The 27,855-nt window shown below is 36.1% G+C and overlaps 1 protein-coding gene across 3 annotated transcripts; it reads right to left on the bottom strand.

Annotated features, from left to right (window-relative positions):
* Positions 1-27,855, bottom strand: nedd4a (NEDD4 E3 ubiquitin protein ligase a). 3 transcript variants are annotated; one of them, XM_024295476.2, is made up of 29 exons: positions 27,726-27,855; positions 26,875-26,948; positions 24,102-24,180; positions 23,969-24,007; positions 23,786-23,839; positions 11,114-11,164; positions 10,476-10,537; positions 10,215-10,311; positions 7,754-7,920; positions 7,563-7,668; positions 7,270-7,431; positions 7,026-7,106; positions 6,812-6,931; positions 5,838-6,158; positions 5,602-5,679; positions 5,453-5,507; positions 5,282-5,340; positions 5,113-5,178; positions 4,807-5,036; positions 4,230-4,351; positions 4,072-4,142; positions 3,888-3,983; positions 3,738-3,811; positions 3,588-3,648; positions 3,444-3,503; positions 3,244-3,351; positions 3,055-3,151; positions 2,343-2,415; positions 1-1,909 (listed from the first exon to the last, which is right to left on the bottom strand). In XM_024295476.2, exons 1-29 carry the CDS (start codon positions 27,768-27,770, stop codon positions 1,807-1,809), a joined length of 2,811 nt encoding a protein of 936 aa, XP_024151244.1. In that variant the 5' UTR covers positions 27,771-27,855; the 3' UTR covers positions 1-1,806. The 3 variants fall into 3 exon arrangements, with proteins under 3 accessions (XP_024151244.1, XP_036066321.1, XP_024151243.1); XM_036210428.1 differs by lacking the exon at positions 27,726-27,855 and adding an exon at positions 27,437-27,476; XM_024295475.2 differs by lacking the exons at positions 23,786-23,839; positions 23,969-24,007; positions 24,102-24,180; positions 26,875-26,948; positions 27,726-27,855 and adding an exon at positions 17,268-19,847.

Below are 27,855 nucleotides of genomic sequence, written 5' to 3'. Positions count from 1 at the left end.
TTACAAATAAAGACCTTTATATCTCATTTTTAAATGAAGTGAAAGAAAAGAATGCTCATTTTCAGCGAAGAACACGTGTAAACATTCATTCACATACATTAGAAGCATAGAATATCAGCAGTCTGTATGTGACAGACTGACAGACAAAGAATCAGTTCAGAAATAAGACTCATCAATAGTAGCAAAAGTGCATCACTTTATAAAAGCATAGAAAAGTGTTTTTTGTTATAGAGACAAGCCCGTCCTCTCTTCCCCTTTAGCAGATGTGTAAACATGGCAGCTAGTGTAAACATGTATCACCATCCAGAAGCTGTGAACTCTACTGCTTAAGTACTTTCTTACAAATATGCCACAAAGAATTCTTTAAAACAATAATCTGTACAAATTTGAGAACAAAAACAAACAAAAAAGATATAGTTGCACTCTTACAAATAGAGCACTAAACTGCAATTGAATACTCTTGATGAGTAGTATAATAAAAAAATAAATGATTTGAATTGACAAAAGGCAACGTTTTTATGCTAATATTGCATGCAAATTCTATCAGGTCAATTTATTACAATATATGAAAAGTCTTATGCAACTGCCACGGAAATACAAAGTGAATATACAGGTATTCATTCTACACTGGTGCATGGAAAATTAACAAATTTGAGTCAAGAAAGTTGTCAAAGTACAACTTTTAAAAAGTTACAGTATACTAAACATTTAGATTTGATATGACTTGTACAATACATACATTGTGTGTCTGTGAAACCCAAGGCAGTTCATAACAATATGTACAAGCATATATGTTTCTGCATAACCTAACACTGCATGCAGTCAAGTCTCTTCACACAGATGTGGAGACAAGCTGATAATGGTCCTGCTTCATTGGTACTTCCCAAACAAAGAAAAAAACAAATTTTATTTAAACAAAAAGTACATTTAGTTTTACTGAAGTCGCTCAAATTTGTATGTAACCTTCATATTTTCTGCTTTTGGGGTTTACATATAAATATATATATATATATTTTTAGAAATAAAGTTTATACATTTTAAAACAGTATTATTATACTTTCCTCTAATATGCTGGAATAAAACTGCAAGGAACAGTAAATACACTCACAGAAATGAAAAAGGCATCACTCCAATGTTTTTTTCTAGTCCGTTTCTGAAAAAATTGAAAAACTTATGAGGGGGAATTACTTTTGACGTTTTTTCCTACATCAACAAATATTTATATTACTTTCCTAACATGTTTCTTAAAAATGAAAAGCTCAGGATTACTTGGAGAAGTGAAATAATTACCTTAAAGGTATCGAACAAAGAATAAAAACAAAACCAAATAAATCATCCTACAGATTAACCCCATTCATGCCTCCGTTTATTTCCAATTGAATAAAAAATATTCTTTTGTGTTTTTTTCCGTTCAAGGTAAAAATTAATTAAGTGCGTCCTTAATTTAATGGTACGTTGTGAATTAGCAACATACAGTATGAAGTGGTTAAATTTTACTCACATATTCTGTATAGCATTTATTCACAGTTATTATTGTGGCATCAATTCACAGAATAAAATAAAAAAATAAGCATTTCAGCAGTAAACATAAGATTAAATACATCTTTAAGCGACTTACATTCAGAAGTGAAACAAAAAGAAATACCTGATTTGTAAACTTTAGATTTTGTGGCTCGAGATAAAAATAGCTCCATCTCTGCAGCTTTTCCAAAAACGAAACCGAAGTGAAGGTTGTGTGACTTTTCTTCAAGTGTCACACCGCCCACTTTAGTCCGATGGCTTTAGTGTAATCTCTTTGCATGCGGGTTAATCCACACCATCAAAGCCTTGTGCATTCTCAATGGCAATGATGAGTTTCTCCTTGAGTTCTTCAAAAGATTCATAAGGAGGAAGGTCCAGCCTGTTGAAGCTTTACAGAAAGGAAATGAAGCAAAAGTTATAATGACACTAGCAGAAAAAAAAGCTTAATAGACTACAGCATTTGAAGAATCAATACATGGAGGGTAAAAAAGCTCTCCCTTCAGAGTTCCCTGACTGACAGAGCCTTTGATTTCAGGAATGTAATGCAATCAAGCAGCAAATATCTCGCTAAATTAAAAACATATCTCTGAGTGGACAATTTTGAAAAAAAGACCTCAATAGACACGACGAATGGAACTTTATCCTTTCTCAAAGATCAAATTAAGCAACATGTGAAATGATAAATAACAAATGTATGAATAATTGGGCTCTCTGAAGTGGTAAACACTGACACAAACCTCAGTGGGACCTCTGAGACAGTTAAAAGGAGCCGTCTTAGGAGTTAATTAAATAATGAAACAGAGTGACAGTGAAACACTCACCATGTGTGAGCTCTAGGAAGCTTGTCCCTTGTGCCCCACTGTTCAATGGTGAACAGCTGTGGTCCATTGGACCCTGAAAACAAAAACAAAACAAGCCTTTTATGGGAAATATAATCACAAAATGCTCAAATAACATTTTTTATCACTTTGAAATACATATTTTAATGACCCTTATGCGTTTCATGTTTTTTATTTTGTTGTTGTGCTCTGCTTCTACTATTTTTATTTTAAATTAGGTCACTCAAGACTGGTTCAATCCAGATTTGAGGGGGTGTGTTATAGTCCATCAGAAATGTTCTTCTGCAGTGAGTACTTACAAAGATAAAGGAAATACATGTAGTTCTGGGAGCAGTGATGTTCTATCTGTGAGTTGTACGGTTGAGTCTTACTCCTGACTAGTAAACATATTGATAAAGTTACTGCTGCTATAAAACGTTGGTAAAAGATAGAATACATAAAGGTAACTCTGTGGTTCTGATTCATTTTTTCTCTTATCTGGAGCAGATGCAGAAATAGTATTACATTAGTATTTAAAAATAAAAAAGATCATACTACTCGTTAAATACATTGTTAAAGCAAAGGATGAGGAAAAATGTTCTGTATTTTTTGTGTTATGGACAAGAACAGGACATAAAATATTCAATCGCTGGGAATTGAAGGATTATATTGATTGACATGATAGAAATCTGTGCAGCATCCATTTTAAGCTCACCGTAGAGTTCAGCAAAGCCATTCATCGGAACCCGGGATGTCCCGGTCACAAACTGCAAGAGTCGAATTCGCTTTTCTGCATCCATCAGCAGGACCGTCTACAACAAGAACATTATAGATGCACAAAAGATATATATTTTTTTTATAAAGGACAAGATATTTTTGGCATTTAGTATTCAGTTTGACTTACTTTCCAAAACCAGGTGATAACTTTGTGCTCAGCACAGTAGCCATTCTTGTATTTGGTGTTTTGCCTCCAGTCATTTACGTCCACGTCTCCAAGGCCACACATGAGCAACTGCAGGACAAAAGAAAGCGGTACACCGATCGATATTTATGCTTCTGATCAAAAACTTTAATCAGTGGATGTCAGATCAATTCAAAGCTTACCTCCAGCTCATTCTCATCAAAGATCTTAATCAGATCTTCTGGTACCAGTTCAAAAAATCCCTAAAATATATATTAAAAAGAGCATTATTTTACATGGTAACTTTGACAGCAATATGATTTTACAATATAACAAGAAAATATTACATCTTTGAAAGCTGCCATCTGCTTCTGCACTCTGTGCACAAATCTCCACTGCATCACAATGCTGTCAAAAACAGAGAGAGGGTATCACCAAACCACAGATTAGCACCTCAAGAAGCCAAAAGTTCATGACTGAAGTCAGCTCTTCCTTACTCAATATATTCCTTCTTGTTTTCATTTGTAACCACAATGTCTGCACCACCTGGCTTCAGTTCATGTTGGTGGGTCTAAAACAGAGTAGTAGTGATATCAGAATATCAGAAAAGAAATAAAAACTGAACAAAGTGCAAATGTTGAGCATACCTGTCCAAAGAGGTCTTCATCGATGGTGAACCTCATGTCCAAGTCTTCTGGGTCATTTTCCAAAATCCACTTCAGGGAGTTAAAATATTCACTGTCCTAAAATAAAGGAAACTTGTACAGTTAATCTCATGGAATTGCTTTTTGAAAAAATCAATTTTTAGAAGTTTCATAATTATATACACACAACAGACTCCATGTCTTGCAGGGTGATTGGTTTCTGAAGCACCATTTTGTAGAAAGGTCGAATGAAAAAAGCTTTGAAATAAAAAGAAACAAAACAGAACAATGATGCTGATGATGATGAAGACGATGAAACCCTCAAAACGACTAAGTAGCACTTACCATCCAGAAGTTTACCATGAAACACAGCCATGCCAGCTACACGACCGATGAACTTGAAGTAGGACAGGTGGTCTTCATTGCATAAACCTGAGTTTGGGTTTATCTGCAGTGTGTAGTTGTCCCTGTTGGAGAAAAACAAAATTCTCTAACTTTTTGCTCAAGTTTGAAAAATAGAGGATGGACCGGTTATAATTAGATGCAACAGTAAACTGATAAAGTTGATTTTGTAACAAAGAGCTAACCTCATTGTGCCAAGTAACAGGCCGATAGGGAGAATGTATGAACTTCACAGAAAAAGTTGGAGCTTTTATTTCTTGTCCCTAGAAAATTAAGGTTTCCTTAAAAATATCAATTTTTTAACTCATTATTTGTCCATCATATTCAAAGATGTGAACTTGGCCTAAAATTAAGTTTTCCTGAATAGAAGAAAAAATGCAAAGAAAAAACCTCCATGTGTTTGAACTTCTGACCTTCAAAGACATTTGAAGTAAACAATTAATAAACTACCACCACCGCCCTTTTCCGGGGTAACAAACACAAAACATTGGCTTAATTTAGCTTCCAGACTTTAACTCACGTGGCAGAATACTCAAATAGTCCATAGTACGGGTTGAACATCTCCTTAGATATGAGGAAAAACCACTCTCTGGCCAGGCCGCCATAGTCAAGTCCCTTTTCTCCATCAAATTCTATCCAGAGTCGAGCCTTCAGCAGGTCTGGTTTCTTAACTGACAGAATACGTAGGTAGGAGTCCTCCAGCACTGCGTTTCGTCTCGCCTTCAGCTCAAAGCGGTTGGGAATTTCAGTCTAGTGTCAGACAGAAAATCAGGCTTTGAACAGGAGGAAGCCATGTGTGTTAGACTTGATGTTTACGAACGCTTACCGGCTTCTTCAGCTTCTTTCGAAAGTACTCATACTTTTGCTTGTAATCTCGAGAGTAAGGCACTGCCTAAAATAAACAAGGTTACAGGGATCATTCTTCAGAAATGTAATCAATATTCAGTAGGAATAATTTAAATGAGAAAGAATGTTACTAATATAGCTTGACTCACTGGTCCAGTAAAAGCTGAGTTCTGTAACCTGGGATCATCCCACTGTGTGATCTTGGTGTCTATACAAGAAGAAGGAATATTTACATTATATGGTGACAGGGAATTGCGTCAATGTTGCAAAAGTCCAAGATGGCACTTTTGTAGACATTGAATCAAAAAGGTAGTACTCACTGTGATCTATGTAAAAGACTCTCCCATCTGAGTGGACTCTTTCCTCCCAGCCAGGCTGGAAATGACAACATGTATAATATCAGCACTCATATTTTGTTATTCCAGGATTTGTTGTAGACAATCAATTTTCAATTTTCAGATGGACTCACTGGTAGAGGGCCAAGATCAGATGGGTCAGTAGAGGATTTCCTCCTCACTTGCACAGGGACTTTCAATCTGGGATCTTCCTGTTTAGAGAAAGAATGATTGAAATAACTATTTCGTTCCACAACACAGAATGATGTATATTTTTATAGGCTGCCAATCATAAACCATTTTTAGTCTCCAAACATTCTAAAGCACCTTCTTGGCACCATAAGGAAACCCTTTAAAACTACATTCTCACCCAGGTGGTTGTCTTTGTGTTATGATCAATGAAAAACAGCCTTCCGTTGTTAGCGTGGCGAACTTCCCAGCCTGCAGGCATCGAGCCAGATTCAAATGTGGCATTGGTGCTAGCCCCATGAGGAAGCGGGTCTTCAGGTGCTGAGGGCTGTATTGTGATCGTGGGGCTGCGGGACAGGGGGGCTCCACTCTCAGATGGTACTCTTGGCGCTGCTGATAGGGATGTTGGTGATGGTGGTGCCAATGATGCCGGTGCTGTTGGTGCTAATGATGCTGATGCTGTTGGTGCTAATGATGCTGATGCTGCTGTTTCTGACGGTCTCTGTGGATTCAAGAGAATAAATAAAGTGAGATTAAAGCAACTAAAGATAGGTAAGAATCTTTTAAATTTTGGTCGCTAACCAAAAAAAAGGGAGAACTTTAATTGACATACTGCTAAAATAAATAAAGTATAAAATCACAGTCAACTTTACTTAAAATTGTTGCTACTGTCTTTCTATAAGTATACATATGTTCAGAGTTGCTTATGTTTTCAATAACTAACAGAAAATTTTCAAATTCAAATGTTACTTTATGCAGCACATTTCCTGTAACACAACAATTCAAAGTACTGTAAAAAATAAAAATACGTGCACTGGCTAAAGTAACCCACATTTACAAATATGCAATTCTAAACAGGTTTATATCTAATGTTTGAGAAAGTGTGGTTTGGAAAAAGGTTATTACAATAAAACAACTGAGCAAGAACACACATTTCAGAAACTAATTTTTACCAACAAGTTATTAGAGCTTGTAGAAATACTGTGAAAGTTTGAAGTTTCAGAAAATAAAAAAAAGTAATTTATCTTTCATTTCCTCTAAGTTTCACAATTGACTAAATGAAAAAAAAATGTAATCTTGAAAGGTTAATTTAAAAATGAGTGAAAAGAGAAAAAAGATCAAATATTAAATGGGTACGTAAGAATTACTGTGTACCTGAATGACAGGTTTTGACCATGAAGTCGTTCGGGTGTTGTGGTTGACGTAGTAGCGTCTGCCTTTAGCGTCCCTCTTCTCCTCCCAACCTGGAGGCAACCCAGCTGAGGTTGGAAGCAACTTTTAAAAGAAAAGAAAATGCCATTATAAAACTCAACCATTGTAGTAGTTTAGAAAAATGTAGAAAAGGTCAGATACAAAGAGAAATAAGCACCACAGGATTAACTGGATGTTCCTCTTCAGTTGAAGATTGAAAATCTCTGATGCTGGAATGTCTTGAGGTACTTGAGTGGTTCTGAAGCACAGGAAGTAGATCACATCAAAGATCGTTGGGTGGTTGTGGTTAAGCCTTTTCTAGGTCACTCGCAGTGCATTTATGGCTGAAATTGTTTTGCTTTTGACTCTAATGTCTAAGCAAGCAGTAATAGGAACCACATCCTACATAGAAAAGAACTCACCGCCTGAGACATGCAGTGATCTCGAGTCGGGGATCGTGAGAGATGAATGTTTCCGAGCTCGTCACAGAAGGAGTGGAATTCTTCCTGAGGTGACGGGGATCTGAGTCGGTTACTATTGCGACGTCCTGTTTGGAATTCTTCAGCTCCAAGGATCTCCCAGCTCTGTCAGATGAGTGAGAGGACACTTCAAGAGTTTATCAGCCAAAATGAAATCAACCTTAAATCAACACATTCCCCAAAACAAAATTGAAAGAGATCAAGATCTGTAGTTAAAAATTGCACAGCGGCTTTACCTCAGACGGCTCTTGAGGGGCACTATCATCCGGCTCAGAGATCTGCCTCCGAGTTATGTAGGTACGCGTTCCCTCTCCATGGAAGCTCCGTCTGGTTTGGCTTTCTCTGTCCAAGAGAAGCCCACATAAACATAAACACTCACAAGGATTAGACCTTACAAACAACGATGAGACCTGAAAGACCAGCTTACTGTATTGTGGGTCGGTGCCACTGTGTGGTTCTGGTTTCGTGATTGACATAGTAAATTCTTCCCAAATTGTCCTGTCGCTCTTCCCAGCCTGGGGGCAAAGGAAGCAGCATCTGACTTTGTCGAGGACCTGACGTGTCTTGAGCCTCCAGAAACTCCCAGTCAGGTTGCTTCACAACACAAAGAACAGGTTTTAAAAAAGATGAGATGATGGACATATCCAGGATAGGAACAAACCCACGTTTAAAATAAAATAGGACAAAGAGTACAATTAATGCTCAACATATACTTTAGAAAATGGGGATTTCAACAGGGAAAAAAACAATTTTTCTTAAAGTAAAAATACATATATTCTTTTAAATAAATTCATTAATGTATATTTGATTTAAAAACACAATTAACTTTCATGAATAAAAATGAAAAGTTGCAGCAACAAATCTTAGATTCTTTAGTCCTCAGTGGGATCCTCTGTAGCAGACAGAGTTGCAGTTTATCTGAAGAAGCATCTGGCTGAAGGGATTCGGTTGTTGAGTTGTTGTGCTATGAAGACTTTCCTCTTTGTTTTATTAACGGTTTTCATTTAGAGGCTCCAAAGGAGAATCCAGGACAGAGCCAGACGTCTTTATCAGTTCCTACTCCTTCTTTAAGTCACATGTTCTGTGGCCTACAGATGACTGCATACACAATTACACTTTCCATAACACACTTGAAGAAGATATGGAATGTATTTTTCTGCAAAGTTTGGATTGTTTTGTAAAGGAATAGTACAATCACATTTGCAATTTTTTTTGAAAACATCCCATCTCCATCCCAGTCCGACGTCCAGGCTAACACAAAGGTGTTTATAATCTTACACCTCCTTAATTCAGTCTGACAGACGACTGCACCCACTAAAAAACACAGTTATCACTTGTTTCCTATTCACAATATCAGATAATTATGAGAAAAAACACTTTAATTTATGTACAAAATAATAAGTAACTTTGAGACTCAGTTTAGGTTTTGATGAGACAATAATATCACTTCTTAAATGTATATAAATGTTGACTATTTGGACTGTTTTAGACAATAAAAATAAATATAGGAGAGATTTTTTACTAGCAATAAAAATAATTTTTCATTAAATATTAATAAAAAAATATTGTGAAGAAAAGTATTAAAGGAGTTGCTCAAAACTGGATGTAGTTAAATTAAAAACACAAACTATTTTTTAACAAATGTGAAGCTGTAAGTCAACATTAGGAAGTATTTCAATTCGTGTCCTTTAAGATGTTAGTTTTAGATATTGACTTAATTATTTCAGAAAAAAATATTACAAATTATTACTATAAGATAACATTATTTAGGTTCTAATTTGATACACTTATGTTGAATTATGTAAACTACTGAACTGAAGGAAGCCTGGTGAATTTTGAGCATACTTATTGTCCAATTAACTTTCTTTAAATTACTTTTTTGTTTTTCAGATTTATTTTGAAGTTAAAAAAATAAATAAAACATTTATCATTTTTTGTGTTTTTTGTTTACATGACTTTGTTTAATTTCAATTTAAAAATCATGCTTGATACTTTTATTGCAATTAAAAAACAACAACTCACAAATCTAGAAAGTCTAGAACATTGCACAATTCCAAATATGAACATAAAAAAGTTATAAAATATAATAATATAACAAATATACTGTTAAACCCAGAGAAGTAAAACTATAGTATCAGCAGCAGCATCCTCACACACTTCTAAAGGTTGTTGTCTGACTGTGTGAGCAGACGAAGATTTAACTGAAGAAATACAACTGTATGGAAACATTAAACTGCTTAAAATTATGCTTGAGAACAAATTAATTGATAAATATAGAAGAGTAAACACCTGGGTGTCTATTCTTAAAATAGTTGTAAAATGGTTCTTGTTTATACATTTATGATTGTTACAAAGGATTTCCTCAATTGGAGGAAAAAAAACAATTGACATTAGTTTGTTGTTTTATTGTTGTTTCTTCATTATTTTCCCTATCTTGACTTTGTACCATTATCTTTATGAAAATACTGTGTTAGTTTAGTCCAAACAAATTTACATTTATTCCATCTGATTTAGCTTTTGTATAAAACTATGAGCCAGTAAGTGTTTTGCTTTACCAAACCACACACAATGTTTTGGGATGGAAGTCATTTGAGGTTTCTCATATCATTACTGTGAATCCAGACCATTTAGTCTTCTCAGATACACCAGGCTGTTCTTGGTATTACTGGCACTGCCCTAACAATACACAGAAGGAAGATTTTGGTGTTTGTAGCAAAATGCTTGGAATACGATTTATTCTTGGCCAACATATACAATCAAAACAGATAAGGCGGAACAAAAACATGGAAAAAATATGGTCCATTAATAATTTGCTGATCCTTTCATAAGATTAAGGCTGGTTTGTTAAGCGTAAACTACCAATTGATAAAAAATAAGGGCTAACTTACATCGTTGTTGTCAGTCTGGTCAGTTCCTTCCTCCCCTGAATCATTTGGCAGGTAGGTCATTCTGAGTCGCAGATATCCTTTGACTCGAGACTTATGGCTTTGTGGGAATGAAAAACAGCAAATTCTTCAATGAATGATCTACGTTATAAACAAACCCTTAAGTGTGCCCATGTATCACTTCTCTTAGAGAATGAAAATGTCAACATAAGAAAAAAATGGATCTTAAAATGAGGAAAGTAACTCATATAATGAAATGCCAACCTTCGAGGGTGGAGCAGAAAATCCTTGAATGTGTATTGCCTGTCTGGATTAGGATTTTCTGTCTGTGAGAAACAAAAATCCACAAACACAAAAAGCTTTGATTATAATGTGCACACATTTAGATCACCAGGGCTGTGCACCGTAAAAGTATACTTTAAAATACTACATGAGAAGATGGTAACGGTATACAAGGAATCCTTATTTGAAGGAGTTATATTTATAATAAAACAAAGGTACCAACATAAACATGGCTGACAGTGTTTTCAAAACTATGGACACCGATGGGGAACAGACATCAGAATCAGGGTGTGTGTATTTATGTTTGCATGAACGCATGGGTGAGACTGAGGTTAAGAACTTGTACAGGTAGGGTATGTTCTGGACTCCTCCCTAATTTAAGGCATCTTCTGCTGCCTTGTACGTTCAAGGGTAAAATCACCTGGCTGCTGCAGCACTGTAAACACAGTTTTGACTTGCAGACACTGAAGTCATTAATTATTCAGCTGTTTCATTCTTGTCTAAATTTAGGTCGTAAAGATGCATATAACCGTGTTTTCCATTGCTGTTAACTTTCTCACACTGTTCTTCTGTCTGTTTATGCATACAAAGAGTGAACATGGTGACATTTAGCCACTCACCGGTATCTGATTTAAAGGAATATCCACTTGTCCCAGGAAGTCATCACGTGTCTGACAGAGAAACAGGAAGGTGCACAAGTGTCAGAAATGTTACAGAAACATCAACATTTTTAAAACTGTACTGGATTTCAGCTTGTGCAATTAATTCTTTTGCATCACACTATCATTATCTTATAATCCCTGACCTTTAGTTTTAATTAAACCTTAAAAAATCACACTCCTCAAAATGACAAAATTTCATAGCATATAGTCTAAGAACATCAAAAATCTTGTTTATCTGAGATTAGTGACATTAAAATTGTGTCTTTTTTTATCTAAACCAGAGCTTTTTAAGCCTCTCATTCTATCAAAAACTTTTTTCTCTCTTCTTACTTCAGTTCCTCACCAACCCTTCTCTTATCGATAAAAATATGCAAACAGAAAACCTGTCTCATGCTTAAAACCAATGAAGCCATGTATTTCGCTCAGATGAGTGTTTATCAGCCACAGATGAACTGCAGTTTTGTGTTACAGCTAGACAGATGGAGATTAAAAAATAATGCAACATTGTCCCTGTTCACTGTGTAGCTTTTTGTGTTCTTGAAAGGTTCTCCTTGAAGATAAAGAGAAAACCCAGAAGAACTCTGCTTTAAAAAAAAACACGCATGCAGGTCAAACTGTCTAACAGTACAAAGGTTACACATATAGATAGAGGCTGGTTTTATCTGTATGTTTTTCCCTCAACAAAAGATAAATAGCATGTGTATGAAGTCTACGCTGAGCATTGTCTATTTAGAGTAGGGCATGTTTGTGTGCTTAAATAACAGGTAAGAAAAATCCAACAAAACGTTGATCTGATAAGTCACTTTGATCCAATACTTGAGCATCTCATTTTGGGTATTAATATCTCTCAGGTGAGGGAACTGCTGATTCTCTGAATTCTGAAAAGAGTAAAAACTGTTCCTTCCCTTGCAAACTGGGGTCAAAGAAAAGATCAAATTTGTGTCTGTCTTTACAAAGGGGGATTTGTTTTACAAGGTCAGAGCATCTTGTAGAAGGTTCAGTTCCCAAAGTATTGCAGGCAAAAGGTTTGTTTTTCCGGTGTAAGGACATTGACTCCCTTACAATATTAGCAATTACACAAACTTTAAAAGGTGGGAAGGAAAGATAGGCGTGATGAGGAGGATCGCTGCCTCTTCATGTGGTGTGATTGGGGAATTTTTACCAGCACAATGTCATAAAAAAAACAATATTTCAATGTATGTAGGCATCTGGTTGAAAGATGGACTCTAAAAAATAAGCCTGGGACAGGGTAATTAGAGTAATTATGACCTCAGTCCTTCGTGGCCCAAAATCGTTAAACTCCCACTCCAATGAAAATAGAGTTTTTTGGTGTTTTAACATGTTTTTGTTGCATTTTTCTCATAATGGCGGGCATATATAAAGAAAATTAAGATTAAAAATGCATTTCTGATTTATTATTCAAATTGTAGTAAAGCAGGAGCAGATAAAAAAAATGCAGTTGGAAAAAGCTTGTAGCCTTGATGCAGCTGCTACAGCTGCTATAGTTGGCAGGACACAAGCTCCTTGCTCCTCTCCGACTTTCAGATGAACTATTGCTGCTCTGCGGAAACTGTGCCCTAGAATCGACACAGGTTTTTTATTTTACCTAAAAACTTCATATTCACTATTAATAGACTGGGAAAGCTTTTAAAACCAAAAAAGATGATTGGAGTGAGACTTTAAGATAAATTAAAAACTAACACAAGCACCATCTGAAGGTAGCAGGCTTCATTGATATGAAAGTGACGTGGTATGTCAGTGACCTTTAAGAAACCTCAACAACAAAACATCAAATGCGAAATTGCATTCTAAAGAGTTGTGCTAAAAAATGTAGAGTTTAAGCTGCCCTAGAGTCAAGAGACAGAGCAAAAATATCAGGAAAATACAGAATACTTTTCCTCTACATGTTCATAAGCAAGCCTTACAAACACAATAGTGTCACAATGAAGTACATTATTGGTAATAGCAGTATCAGCATTAATAAAATGTTGTGTTAAGACTGCTAAATCTGCAGTCTAGCTAGGAAAAGACTTGTCTTTTAGCTGCTAAAGTTTAGCATCCTGCTAAGCAGTTTAACAGCTGTTAGCAATATTAACTGAACCCTGACAGGAATGTAAACAAAACTGTATCTCAAACCCTGAAGGAGTCCGAGACATTCAGAAGCTAACTAACAGAGTGCAGATATTACTGATATGTTAACCAACACCCTATTAAACGATCGCTCCACAAAATGTGTAAAAATAAAAGCTGATGCTAACTCTCCTTCATGGTTTGAAAGTGTGATCAGGTCACATCTATATAAGTAAGAGACAGACATAGAAATGAAAATATGTAGCTGGGCGAAGAGAGAGGAAGATTAATCATGGAAATGTACACACTGTAGACACACAATGCCCATAAATAAATGGATAATGATAGATAAATGTTAATGCATAACCACCCTAATGGTTCAGGTGTCTCAGGTTAGTGTTTCCCATGATCATATTTTACGCAACGTTGTGGTAAAGCTTCAGGGATCTCTGAGGCATCTGTAGGCTCACTGGGATCAATCTATACCGTCTAAGCTGCGCAATGACAAACTCTTTCAGACAGCTGGACCTGTAGGTAGCTGGTAAAAAAAAAAAAAAAAACAATCAGCAGGGGAAGCAACTAGTTTACATTACTGGCAAAATTATGTCAAACACATCAGATTTTTTGATTGGCCCATTGATGACTGTCTTTGGAATTAATGCTTACTGCTGTAAAAAGGAAAATAATAAAAAAAAATAGTGAGTCAATTTGTGCTATTCTTATTTATATTTTTAGCCAAAGACCTGAAAGGTGAAGGAGCACAGATCATTATTTTTAAATGGAGCCAAACAAACTTGAGAAAGTGGTCTGAGTTACAGACAACCAACGGATACTAATTAAGGAACATTTTAGAGAAGCTGCACTACATTAGTCCTGGTAACATTTTGGAAAGAGACATTTAGAAGGATTTCTAACAACCAAAATGTGGAATCTGCTGCTTTAAAATATTAGGCTAGCACTTTAAGTTACATCTTTTACTAACTACTTCTTAAGACAAATATTTTATACTCATTCTTTGGTTCTAAAGTCCCACTTGAACTATATTTGTTTTATTGTAAAATCGCTCCCTGTGGTCTTTTATTCATGATTTTGAAGTTTTTAAGCAAAAATCAAAAAGCTTCTATTGATTGTTTTAAGACATATTTTCTACAGAGCAGCAGGAGCTCATTAGATTCTGAGTTGAGGGCGGAAGTTAGCCTCAGCTAATTTCCCATCAACCCTTAGCTTACACTCTCTCCCAATAACACCTCACAAGCCCAAGATAACATTAGCATGGCAAAAAAACTGGCGAGCAATATTGCAGCTGTCCAGCCGTACAGTTTTGAGCCAGATAGCAGCTAAGATTAGGAAAATTAAAACGTTATCGAATCAATTTGTCTGCAAGTGGATGCATCCAAATTGATGCAGAGAAGGGAGACTTTGACCTGCTCATGGCAGTTGCTGTGTCACAAACCAGAGTTTTTTCAAAGCATGGACTTTCATCTGCTCTTGATCCATCAAAATTTGAAGAAATAAATACTAAAAAACACAGTTTTAATCTCATAATGAATTATCTTACTGTATATATGACGTCCATCATAAAAAACTGTTAAAAAAACATGTTAAAAACACAATTTTCATATAGACTATATTATATCAGAAATGTTTAGCTGTTCATCTCATGATTTAAGTTTTCCAGGAAACTTATTTTAAAAATGTCTTGCAAATGGATACAAAAGCTAAATGAGCCACAACAGCCTGACAACCCAAAATGTGCTCATTTTATAAATATTCTTAAGAAGCTTATATCAGGTTGTATGATGCCAATATAAATATATAGTGGCCATGTAAGAGAAATATGCAACAAATAATGAGCCAAAAGCAGACAAACACATTCAGAGAGAACACCAAAAACAAGAGAAAGTGAAGAAGTCTCTTGAAGAATCCAGCTGTACCACTTTCTGTCATGGTTCCTTCTCCCAGGCCCATCCAAATTTGTTTTGTTTTCTGTGGAAAATTGTTCAATAGTAAAATAAATGGGGGAGTGTGTTTGTTGTGTTTGATTGTTTAACATGGAGGAAATATCTCCACTTCATCTTCAACCCAAACCCAAAACAAACTGGAAAAAGTTCCAAAAAGCAAACTCATTTTCTGAAATGGAAACCATTTAAAGTTACCATAATAGATATCCACACTGTGTCTAAAGGCTAACGATTCATTTGCTTCCATCATGGAAAATTTTCACTATCAACATATTTATTGTGACTCAAAAAGAAAGTCAAAATTTTCCACACTTTCAGAGTTTAGGCATCTTTAAAGAATGAAAGACAAAGATTAGGTGTTTGTGGAAAAAAAGCCTTATTTTCCTTTTCGGGTATGTATGTCATTAGACAAACATTCTAAACAATTTGACATAAGAGCCACCTTAATGTAAAATACAAGATCACAATTAAACAACATCCTAAATTTAATCTGTAGTTCTCTTCTTTTTGTTGGGTTCACATTTATTTAAAAGCCAGCCGTTATTCATGATATAAATTCTCAGTCATTTCTATGTTATAAAATAAAAAACTAATTAAGCTTGCAAAAAAATAAAGCACAAACATTAAAGATTTGTTTACATTTAAATTAGTCCTAATCAAGTACAATCTTGGTTATTCAGACATTTTGGACAGCGATGACCAAAAATGAAAACATAACTTGAAAAACCTAAGCAAGCTGCACATATATATATAAAATTGTGCTTTCTTTAAAAGTCCAATTTTTATAATAATATGTATGTTTTTGTAACAGTAACATTCTGATAAATATCTTACAGCAATCATGCTGCTGATGCGCTGAAGAAATAATTAAATTTCAAACAACCGATTACAAAAAGCTATTTTCTGGAAAACAAAAAACGCTAATTTAGGAGTAAGCATGAATACAATATGAGACAGGTTCAAGCATTACACAGTAAATGTCTTTGGGGTGAATTGCAAGTAGAACTGAAGTTTAAAAGAAATGTTTTTAACTGCACATGTGTGATGTGAGACTGGACTGAAGCACCATTATAACCTCCTTTTATTAGTTCCTGCTGCATTTAGAACAAAGTATCATTTAAAAGGAGGGAGTAGCATTAAGATCTTTAAAAAAGACCGTCTAAATATGACAGAAGCCCTTCGTTTCTAACAACCTGCCAAAAGTATGGGGAGACCGACACATTATACTTAACAAACATTGCTTGGAAGACGAACAACAGTGCAGGCAGCACACTAACCATGTACTGGGAAACACACACATGCCATGTCCACAGATGGCTGGCATGACTGTGCGCTGCTCTAGTATCATGCTGTTAAATTTGAATCCACAGGACCAAGCAGTGCTTCAGACCACCAGACTATCTGGAGTCAGGGGGAATATTTCAGAGCCACTTTATTTAAGTCAGCAAGGGGCAGCACTTTTCCCACCACTAAAATTAGCCCTGGGATATACTTAAGTTGATCACTCATAGTGCTAACAGAATCATAAAAGTAAGGATCTGTTGCGTTTGCCCAACAATGGATGATTACGCCCCACAAGATGGAAAAGAACTCTATGTTTGCAATTCACACATTTCTGGGAAACCAACCTTTGAATGCAATAGCGTAATTCAATATATCTGAATGTTTGTCCGCACTGCGCTTGTTATTTACGTAACTTTGCATTCAAGATCTTTTGGAGTTACAGAATGTCTTGAACGAAGCCTAAAGGCTAACACGTAGTATTACACTTCAGTGGCAATAAATGAAAAGGAGTTAGAAAAAGCAATCTTGTACTTCATTTGCAGCATTTAAAATTATTTATTTACATAATTAATAAAAAAAAACTCAGTAATTTGCATGTATAATCCCATTTTAAAGTAATATCCTGATAGGTTAGATTGCATCTCTGGCAACTTTTTCTCCAGAAAATACAAGAACCAAAAACTACAAGACAATAATCTGACGAAATTTTTTTTTAACTGATGTTAGTTTTCACAACACTACAGTTTACACATTCAGCTTTACTCTCGCAGTCAGTGTTAGTTAAATATAGCACTCACCTTGGTGTTCTGACCTGAACTCTTTGTTTCATTATTCCGTTTATGGCTTTTGTTTACATCATTGGTAGAGCTGGGTAACTTTGTGGGGCAACAGGGCGACAAATGAATATGCACATGGGGGGAATAAGGGCTGCTGAGCTTCGGCTTTGAAACATGACATGAAATTTCGGTGTTAGGGTACGGCACCTCGAGGGAAAAACTTCTTTGTACGGCACGGTGACTGCGACCGTCCTCAGACCTGGCTTGGCCATCCCCTGTTAAACAGGGTTTCTGTGTTTTCGCTGATGGTTTCGTAGAGGAAAGCAAACAAGCAGAGGTGCTGCGATACAGTTTTTTTCTACCATCGTGCACATGCCCAGCACAATTAGTAGAGTAATGAGCCTCGGGATATTCCACTTTTGCATCCTTACTGGGGGCTCCTTTTGTTGAGACCTGTGGACTTTGGTGGGTAAAATGCAGCAGTAAACTACTTGAATGGCGATTAGACCTGTCTGGAGCTGATGAGACTTCTGCGACTGCATTCCTGCCCTCAGCTGTGGACTGCAGTTCATCTTGTACAGGCAGATTAAAGTGCACCGTGTGCTTCGAGTCCTCAGCTGCTGAGCAGTTTCCTCTTGGCTGACTGTGGCAACTGACCGCAGCTGTGGTGGACCCTTTGTAAGTCACTTCCTCGTCGTCTTGCGCAAATTCACTGGTGGATGTCTGAGGAGTTGAATGATTAGATCCTCTTGCTGGCAGGAGAGGAGGCAAAGCTCCTGAATTCACAGGGGAGGCAGGTGGAGTGCTACAGGGGCTTTTTGGAAATATAACCAAAGAGGAACACCGCCGCAGTGGGACTCTGTTTCTCCAGGAAAGTCGAGTCCTCTCGTGGTTGGTCTTGTGCTTCTCCGGAGGCTCCGGTTCAAAGATGCTGTTGCTGCTGCAGTAACCAGCATCACTGGCCATGCTGCTTTGGCATGACCCTCCTCCACCTTCATTAACCCCAGGGTCTGCATCCTCTAGGCTGCCATCCTGCTCTCCACTGAGCTTTCCACAGGGCTGCAGTGAGATTTGTAGAACGCTCTTCGTATTACACCCTTCAGCGTTAACTCTCGGTATGAAAACTGAAGAGTACTGACTGTTGGCAAAGTCTGGTGACAGAGGAGTCACCTTCAAGTGGACAGAACTGTGCGCCAGACTCTGTGTGGGACTACGTACAGACACACCAACTCCGCTCTCCTCATCATGGCTGCTCAGGCTTTGTGACAGGGGGTCCGTGTTGCTTCTCCTTGACGCAAAATGCAAGCGGAGCCGACGCGCCATTTGTTTAACTCCCTAATCCCTGGAGCGCCTGGAAGAGCTGCATGATCAAACTTGCTGGTAGGAAAAAGAAACAAGTAAAGCAACTGCTGCGCACTCGGCTGTGATCACAATCATTAGCGACTGGACATTGCCAAAATAGCTCTGGTGACAACCTACATTCCACTCCAGGCTCATCTCAGCTTTAAGTCAGAGGGGGCCAGTGGTTCTGTTTGGACACTTGACCCAAATGAGCAATTTTAAAACCAGAGCAGATCCCCTTACAGAAAACAAAATCACAGTAAAACATGAATAATCACGTCAATATCAAACGGCTGCCCTCTATATCGGTTTCACTCTCGATTACTCTTTTAAACGGAAGAAAAACAAAACAGCTTGAAGAAGGCAGTCCCACATGAGGCTTCTTTCACTGAATGTCTGGTGAACTGTTACATCTGCTTTGGCTCACTCACTCTGGACTGCACTTCCTGTGACTGCCGTCCGTCTAATGTTTCGCTGCTCCTTCCTCCAACAAATATTTTTACCGTCCACTATTGAATTACAGGAAATCAAAAGGAAAGACTCTCAACATAATTCTGCATCAAACCAAAGTTCAAGTTGAAAAAAGTAGGTCATATAGATTGTAAAACAGATTTAAAGCTATACAATATAGTCAACGCTGCTTCTAAAGTGATAAATTAGAATGCTAACTCACTAGTTTCAAGCGGGGAGCCAACAAACACCACAAGCTAAACACTATGAGCAAGAAGATTTTTAAAAAACTATAATAACTGTGACATTACAGTCACACGACACTGGTTATATGACTCCTCATGTAACAGCCAGTTGCTGCTCTGATTTCTTTTCCGTGGCTGTTGACAGTCCAGTTTATTAATGGAAGCGTATTGTTAGCTAGGCTGGTCTATTTCTGATTATTACTCTGCTTTCCAACACAGAGTTGTGGTAATGTTTAATATTAAGAAGCAAAGCTAGGATAATGACATGACTCACAAGCAGACACTTTTTTTTCCTGCTCACTTTCATTGTGGAACAATGTCCCACATGACCAAGGAACCACATGACTGCAATGAGTCACTTCCCACAACTGATAGGTGACAGTGATGTGTCACCCATAAGATAAGACGTATGACTAACACAGACATTTATCAATCCACACAATTCTATTATAGTGCAATATGTTAATGAAATACAAGAGCTTTCCTGAATTTCACAATCCATGACGAAGAAGTAAAGAGAGGTCATATTTACTAAACATTTAAGAGCGCGAGATGTTATTGGAAACTCTGAGATATGATCTGTGGAGAATTTGAGGAGTTTAAATCTTTTTCCTTTACAGTAAAGCAGCCAATTAAGCACTAAAATTAATCAAACTGCATCTGCTCCGACTGGTAATATCAATGAAACAGTAAGTGAACAGTAATACAAAATTAAATGGAGTTATACAAAAAAAGTGGAGAAACACTAACATGTATGGAATGGAACCTACCAGGAATGCAAATATTTTAAAAGACTGAAAGTTTGCTTCTGTAAAGTAAAATAAAATATATACATATATGGCAGAATCAGATTGTGGGAATAAAAAGTGAACAGAAAACCAAAACTCAAGAGCCTAGAATGATGGTAACCTGAGATTAAACCAGTTACAGTACACCAAATGTCCACTGTTTAATTCTAAGGAATCATTCTAAGCATTTGTAATGGACACGTGTTTTCAATAAAACATAGAAATGTCACGTTTGAGTCACCACTTCAAATCTCAGAAACCTTTTAGTTCTCGATCTAAATGGAACAAGACCATCTTCTGTTCTAGATGGCTTTGTGGTAACAAATTATTGCTACTGACAAATTAGAAGGGTTGGATCCATTAAGATGTAAACAATACAGAATAGGAAATAGAATGTTAGAAAATAGTCCATCAAAACCAAAATGAGGGTTTAAAGTACAAATGGCTATTGAGAATTTACATTATGCCAACCCAACCTTATTAGCAGTCCCCCCAATGTGTTTGAGAACTTCACTAAGTGTTTAAAGAGAAGGGATTTCTGCTTCCTCAAACACAGAGCAACATAGACAAGATCTAGATCTATTAGAAAGGAGCTTTTAACAAAACGATTGTTTTAAAAGATTGTTGGTAAAAAAAATATATTTCATTGAATATTGAAATAAATAATAAAAAAGTAGTATAGCATACATTTTAAAATGATCTTTTTGACCCTTATATTTGCCATATAAACGTATTCTGCACACATTCACATAAATGTTTAAAACAAAAGATGTAATTTGTCTTTTGTAATATCTCTGTAGATATTCAATCAAATGTGAAAAACTTTGATTTTAGAGGACTTCAAAAAGATTTTATGTTAAACTGTTATAAATGATTGTACTTGATTGCATTTGTGCAACTGAAGGGAAATACTTTATTGTTGAAATGTTTTACTTTTTTTTTTAAAGAGTGCATGAACTTTGAAACAAAGAACTTTAAAAGGATTAACCAGAGCGGCTTTGCGTAATGTTGTTGGTATACACACAGCATACCTTTCATTCCTAGCTTAACTTTAAGAAACAGACACATTTTATAACTGCAAACTAGCCTTAGCCCTAGCCCTAAAAGAATTATGGACATTCACGGAACATCATAGTTTGCTTAATTGTGCTTTTTTACAACCTTATAGATCTAAAGTTTTTGTTCATATGTTTTCAATCTTTGAGTTACACAAACATAATACCAGGTCTAACGTCATAAGATTGTACAGAAATGCACACAATCATAAGTCACATGCAACACCAACATGTTTAGCCGCTACTACATTAGAGAACAATATGTGGGGGAGAGAAGCTTTAAATGTTGTCTCATTGTTTTGCAGATCACACTTAGCAAGAAGAATAAAAATGGCTTGAAAACCAGTAAAGAATTTATGTCTATTTGTATTTGTGTTTCGTATTACATTTGTGTCGATATGCATGTGTGTGAAGGGTTTTTATGTGTAAAAATCTACTTGTGAAAGTATTAATAATTAATCTTGAGCCTCTTTTTGTTTATTAACCCTGCCCCTCTATGTGTTTTTTAATCATCCTCCAACCCCTTTACCCCCTTTTCCTTTCTAGTAGCCCCACATTTCTACTATTCCACTCACACTTTCTCCCATCTGCACATAAATATAATAAAATAAAGCTTAGCCCAGAATACAAAAGGGATTTATTAAAATATACTCTTTGTGAGTCTGAATTGTAACAGTAACATTAGACCAACACAACAATATGCCTCATTATCTCTTATCTGTTTGCTCAGTTGCTCTAAAGAATACGTTTAATAACTAAAACCCAACAATTTGATGTAAATCTTTTCAAAATAATACATGGTGGTTTAACCATAAGTGAGTGAGTCAGTCAAACTCTTGAATAAGAAATAAGTAAGGAAGGAAAGAAGGCCAAAGTATACACTGCCATTGTGTGAGCTTTTCCAAAGTGCACATCATTAGCTCTTAGAAATACCACAATTCTTACATACAGCACTAGAAGCTAACCCTGACTCAGTCTTGAGCATGCTTAGGGTCACGCCCATAGCTATTGTATCATGTGATCTTAAGCCTACGATGTAATGACGCATTTTGGAAACATTCTGTCAAACTGTGAACACATGCAAAATGCCTGTGTTTATCTGTGAGGTTATCTTTTATGGAGTTTAGTGCAGTGTGAGATAATCATTGAATTATATGACATGTCGGAATTACTGAGCAACAGATACAACAAAGCTAAAACAGATCACGTGATTTGATCTGACAGCACCGTTCATCTGTTTACTGTGTTCTAATTCATTCTATGTAACATGCTGAAGGTAAATGAGTGACTTTCCTAAATGAAGGATTACAAATGCTTCTGCATTGACATGTTTTTATTGGAAATTAGTGTGCTGCTTCTTAGAAAGTACTGAACGTGCTATACCAGTTGGGCAAGTTGTAGAAAAAAAGGTTTCTAGACCGAATTGATATTTTATTCTGAAGAGAACCGCTTCTTTATATCAAATAATCCTAAATTCTCCAAATAAATTAAATTAATCTTGCCAAACTCATCTGTGAATGTGGTTTTATTTATTTTCTACTGACACCTGGGCTGTATGTAAAGAAATAAATCTGGGTTGGAATAAACCTTGCAAAATGCATTATAGGCATTCATTACGTGCTTGTGGAAGGAATGCAATTTTACAGATTGTTTGTCAAACTAAGGAATGACTTGTTTGCTCATCATACGCAGAAACTTAACACCTAGTATAAAGAAGAAAAGGTTTAGCTGTTTGTGTGTCTTGGGATCTGCTGTACCTCACACCAGCAAGAGAAGGCAGCTCAACTGATTTTTTGCATCTTAAAAGTCTGAAAATGTGCAATCACAAAAAAATAAAATCGAGTCAAACACTTCAAATGTCAGTCTTTAAAAATGTGTCTGCTGCACAAACTAAATAATTACAACAAATCCAGTCATTTTTAACCACACAGATTTAAGGATGTTCTCACAGTTGTCAAACTGACCCATATTTACAGCTGTGAGTAACAGGGTGTCTTAGGTTTCCAACAATACTGCATGTGTCATGGCAAAATACGGGTCCAACCGCATCTTTGACAGGCACAGTCAATGTTAAAGGTACCAGAGAATACCTGCATCTTCAGGAATATGACACATTCCGTTGACACTGCTGTTTTATGGTATACAAAACAGGATTCTTTGCAAAGACTGTTTTCAAAATCAAACCGATTTGTTTGCTGCTAATTTGTTGACAGCAAATCTGTAATGTCTGAGCTTTAGTTTTAATGTTTAAGTGTTCTTTTAGTTACCCATTAACAGAAATGCTGCAGGTCTCAATTTTATACAAAAAGTGAATTTTAGCAGCCTCCTCCTCCCTTCACATTTTACAAAACTGAAGCCTCAGATTGCCTGCATAAGTGCTGGCCTGAGCAGCTCACTGAGTTTGTATTCCTTTACATCCTGCAGTATTTGCACAATCCCCACTCATATTTCAGGGATCCACTTTGGAGATTCACTGCTCTCCTGAAGCTGACTGTAGCATACAGAGACTGATCCCTCACTCCCCGCACCTCCAATACGAACAACTTTCAATGCACAGCGAGTGTACTTCAAATGATTATGTCAAATGTTATTTGAAAAGATTAGATAAAAACAAGTTAAAACATGCATACATGTCTGAAAGACTGAATGAAACGTCTTACCAGTCGATTCTCATCAAACACTTCAAACAGTAACCGGTGCTTTTTGGGGTCAACCTGAAAGACAAGGTGTACTTAAATCATGCTTCACAAAATAAGTGACTGTGGATTTCTTCAGGAGAAGAATGAGAAAAAGAAATAGAAAAGATGTGAAATAACAGATGTTTTGTCATAAGGGTCACCTACTTTAAAAAAGAATTCTTCATTCCACGTTGGGTCCAGAGTCTTCATATGACATGGGAGTAGAAAAAAAGATTTCCACATTAAAGTCCACTAACAAAACAAGGCTGACTTTAGCTTCAGACGTGCACCCACTCACCTTTTTAATTGTCTTGGTTTGCAGACTTGTGATTTCTCCATTAAGAGGATCATAGAGAGACAGTCTTGTGTATGGATCACTGCAACAGAAAGACAGATTTAGACATTTACATTTATAAGAATCCTAACAGATGTGATCTATCCACTTTCTTCACTCACAAACCTCTTCATCTCAGAGGGGGTTTAATCATTCCAGATAAAAAAAACACTTATCCAACAGTTTAAGCAGCTCATTGCTCAGGTAATGACAGCAATTCCATCACAAAATGATTTGAACCACTATTCATTAAAACAACATTATTTCCATTCCAGTGTGTTACACATTACCCAGCACTGGCAGTTGCAGAGCGTCATCAAAAGTAACTTATTAACTCTGATACAAATGGGAAGAAGAGGTCTCTGCTGCAACAATCAAGATCAGGCTGTTTTCACAGGTTGAAAAGTAAATAATCTTTTTGTTTCAAAAGTGATCTTTTAATTATGACTATGTCGTTTTTAGGCTAAATCAAAAAACCTAGGACATAGTTTCTGCAGAATGGCAGTGGTTCGTTACAAATAAACCTGAGTTGTAGGTGAGACTGTTGACGTGGAGTAAGCCCACCCCCATTTCCCATCATCATTACCAATGCAACATAAATGGTGAGTATTATAGGCGCTATCAAGCTGTACAGTTTTGAGCCAGATTCCAGCTCACAGATCGTACACAGATCTGTCTGAAAGGTTATGCATCAGGATGAAGCGGAGCAGTGTGGCTTGCCGTAGTAACTTAAGATCACACTCATAAGCTTTTTCCAACAATATTTTGTGTCTGTTTTCGATTGAACTGATTTAAACAAAGAAATACTCAGAAATACATTTTCTTTATGTATGCCCATCATCAGAAAAAGGCCAGAAGAACACACTAATAACACCAAACACAATTTTCATTGGTGTGGGTTTTTAAAGACAAATGGAATATATATATATATATATATATATATATGCGCATAAATGTTTTTCTATGACATATAAAAGTATTAAACAGCTTGATAAAAAAAACATCTATTGAATAAAAAAAACGGTCTGAGCCACATTATTATAAACACTTATTTGCTTATAAAACCCTGAAAATATAAATTTTGATTTGGAAAAAAAGATAAATATAAACTATGATTCATATATTTAAAGGAAAAAAGTAATCCTTGAATAACAGAGCTAAAGTTTTAGTGTTATTTTTGAGAGGATGTTAGAATGTATAGACATACCTGAACTGATTATGTATTTTCAAATTTAACAATTTTCATGAACCAAAACATGTTGGCCTGCACATGTACTTCATGGAGTGTTCATGGGAAACCTCTGAGTTTTAATCCTGTAAAAGTTTAGGTGTTTCAAAGCTGCTTTTGGTATACTTTTTCATATTGACCTCTAATAAAATTGTATATCTTTGGGTCTTGGATGATGGTTGGAATGAAAAAAGACACTGAATTCTACTTTTCTTTGAATTGTTTTTGTTTAAAGCACACTCTTTTCTAAGTTCCTGTATTCAAATAATCTCGACTCATATCATCATCAAGCTCTGCACAAACCTGATAGTAGAGGTCAATAAAAGCAAGTATGTTTAAGCATGGAAATTAAAACAGTTTGCTGGATTACAATATTTTAAGGATTAGAGCTGGGGTTTCCCAACTCCAAGCTCTACAAGTAGTGATAAAAAGACTGTTGATGAATGGAAGGTCATGTGCTGGTCTAGTTAGAATTGGACATTGAAAATTATAAGGCTAAAACCATGAAAAAAAGTAATAAAAAGCCCAAGTGTTAAATTACAGAGCCTGCTGTGGGCTTCTAAAATGTCCATGTTGAACAGAAAAAACGTGACTGGGCTTGTGATTTATTCAAGAGGAAAAAGTGAACATGAAAGATTTACAAAAGCTCAGTTATAAAAAAAAAAACAATAATAATTATACAACTCCATGAACAATGGAAGGAAAAAATAGACCAAACAATTGTCATTTTGGCCTCAGGGCTTTGAAATAGTTAATAAAAAATCAGTGGGGGGTCATTTAAGCTAATTTTGCTGCAAAAGCAGTCAACAGTCAACTGTCGTACAATAAAACTTGAGCTCATCACCTGACCGCTGAAACTAGGTCATGTGACAGAGCAAGAGTCTAAGGCAAGGCAGCAAATGCATGAATGAATCCTAACCTGGTAATTGTAGAATGTGATAAACAAATACAGTTATGCAAGTCAGGACAATTTCAAGTCACTGCAGGGATGCACAAGCTCCTGATTTAACTGGAATACACAGAATTGCCCTCAAGTTGTATCTACGTGCTGTTAAGTCACATCTCAGAATGTATCTGTTTAGAACAGCCTTTTGTGTAAACTATAGCACTTTAATCAGTTTGCTTCTACATTTCTTTTGTTTTTAAAATGAAATTGCTTGATTTACTGGATGTTTTTAATCTCACGGGTAGAGTTTAAATAAAGGTTTTTTTTTAGGTCAATAAAGACACCGCAAAATAAATATTTTTGCTTTCTATGTAAGGTTGAGTTTGCTCAACACTAAAATATTTTCATGACGGTTTAAGTTTTGCAACCCCAAAATATGATTATAAGCAACGGTAAATATAGTAGGTAGGCCTACTTTGTTTTGTTTGTGACAGCCGTTTAAATAAACCTTCATGCAAAAGACAGCTGAGATGAAACACGTTTGGCATTTATGAAACCAAAAAGAGTTTGTAATTAAGTAGTAATTAAGTGAACAACAAACCACGTGTTTGAGAATTACTCACCTGGCTCCAAGAATGTCTTTTTTGGCCAATCCATATCCAGCAATCACCTTTACTCTCAGGATTCTGGTTTGATCCTGAATAATAAACCATAAAGATCAAGAATAAAATTAAAGACACATCTACACACACAAAAAAAGTTCTTATTTGAGCAAAAAAAGTTTACAAAGAGGTCAACAATGTTCTACATAAAAGAAAGAGTTAGAAGAATTAAATAAAATACCCCAATATTTCAGGAACTGTCAGAAAATTCAATGCATTCTTGTTCATATCCCTCCCAAAAAACTTAACAGATATGTTCTTTGCAGCTATAAAATAACAATTATTTGCAAGGATGAAAAAGGAGACAAAAAAACATGTAAACTGTGTTCCTAATTAAAATCTTATGGTGCACACCCCTCAACATTCTGAGTTACATAACATCCTGTCATTTACTGGCATTCTACGTTTTTCCCATTAAAACCACAACAAGATACGCTCATTTTAAATTGACTAGGAACTTCGTAAATAATCAATTATTGAGTCAAAGTTATCGCGTTAACTTCAGGGGCCTCAGCTCACTCACGGTTTGAACTACAGGCGACGTCATGGAGTTTGATAGATAGCAATATCAGTCCAGCTGGTTTCCTGTCTGAAAAAGTGAAGCTAGCTCAAAAGAAGTACATGTCCAACTACATCGATCTGATATTACGTTTGGTAAAAAATGCCGGAATTAAACAGACAAGTTTCCAAGTAATTAGTCAAACCGAACGATTTTCTGAGGCTGTTTTCAGTTCTCTAGGGTTGGGGTAACTAGTTAGCTAGCTGGCTAACGACCGCGTAAGTAGCCCTGTTTGGGAAGTGTGGGACTTTACCTCCTCAGTTTGTAGCGCTCGGATCGATGACGAAGACGCAGCCATAATAACTCTGCGCTTTTTCTCCAACAGAGAGAGTGTGGAGGAAAAAACCGAGTAAGTCGGCCAACAATCTCCCTTCAGGTGTTCC

This window comes from Oryzias melastigma, linkage group LG3, assembly GCF_002922805.2.
Source record: "Oryzias melastigma strain HK-1 linkage group LG3, ASM292280v2, whole genome shotgun sequence".
Classification (NCBI taxonomy): Eukaryota; Metazoa; Chordata; class Actinopteri; order Beloniformes; family Adrianichthyidae; genus Oryzias; species Oryzias melastigma.
Note: the sequence above shows the minus strand (reverse complement) of the source record. Positions and strands in the feature narration are given on the sequence as shown.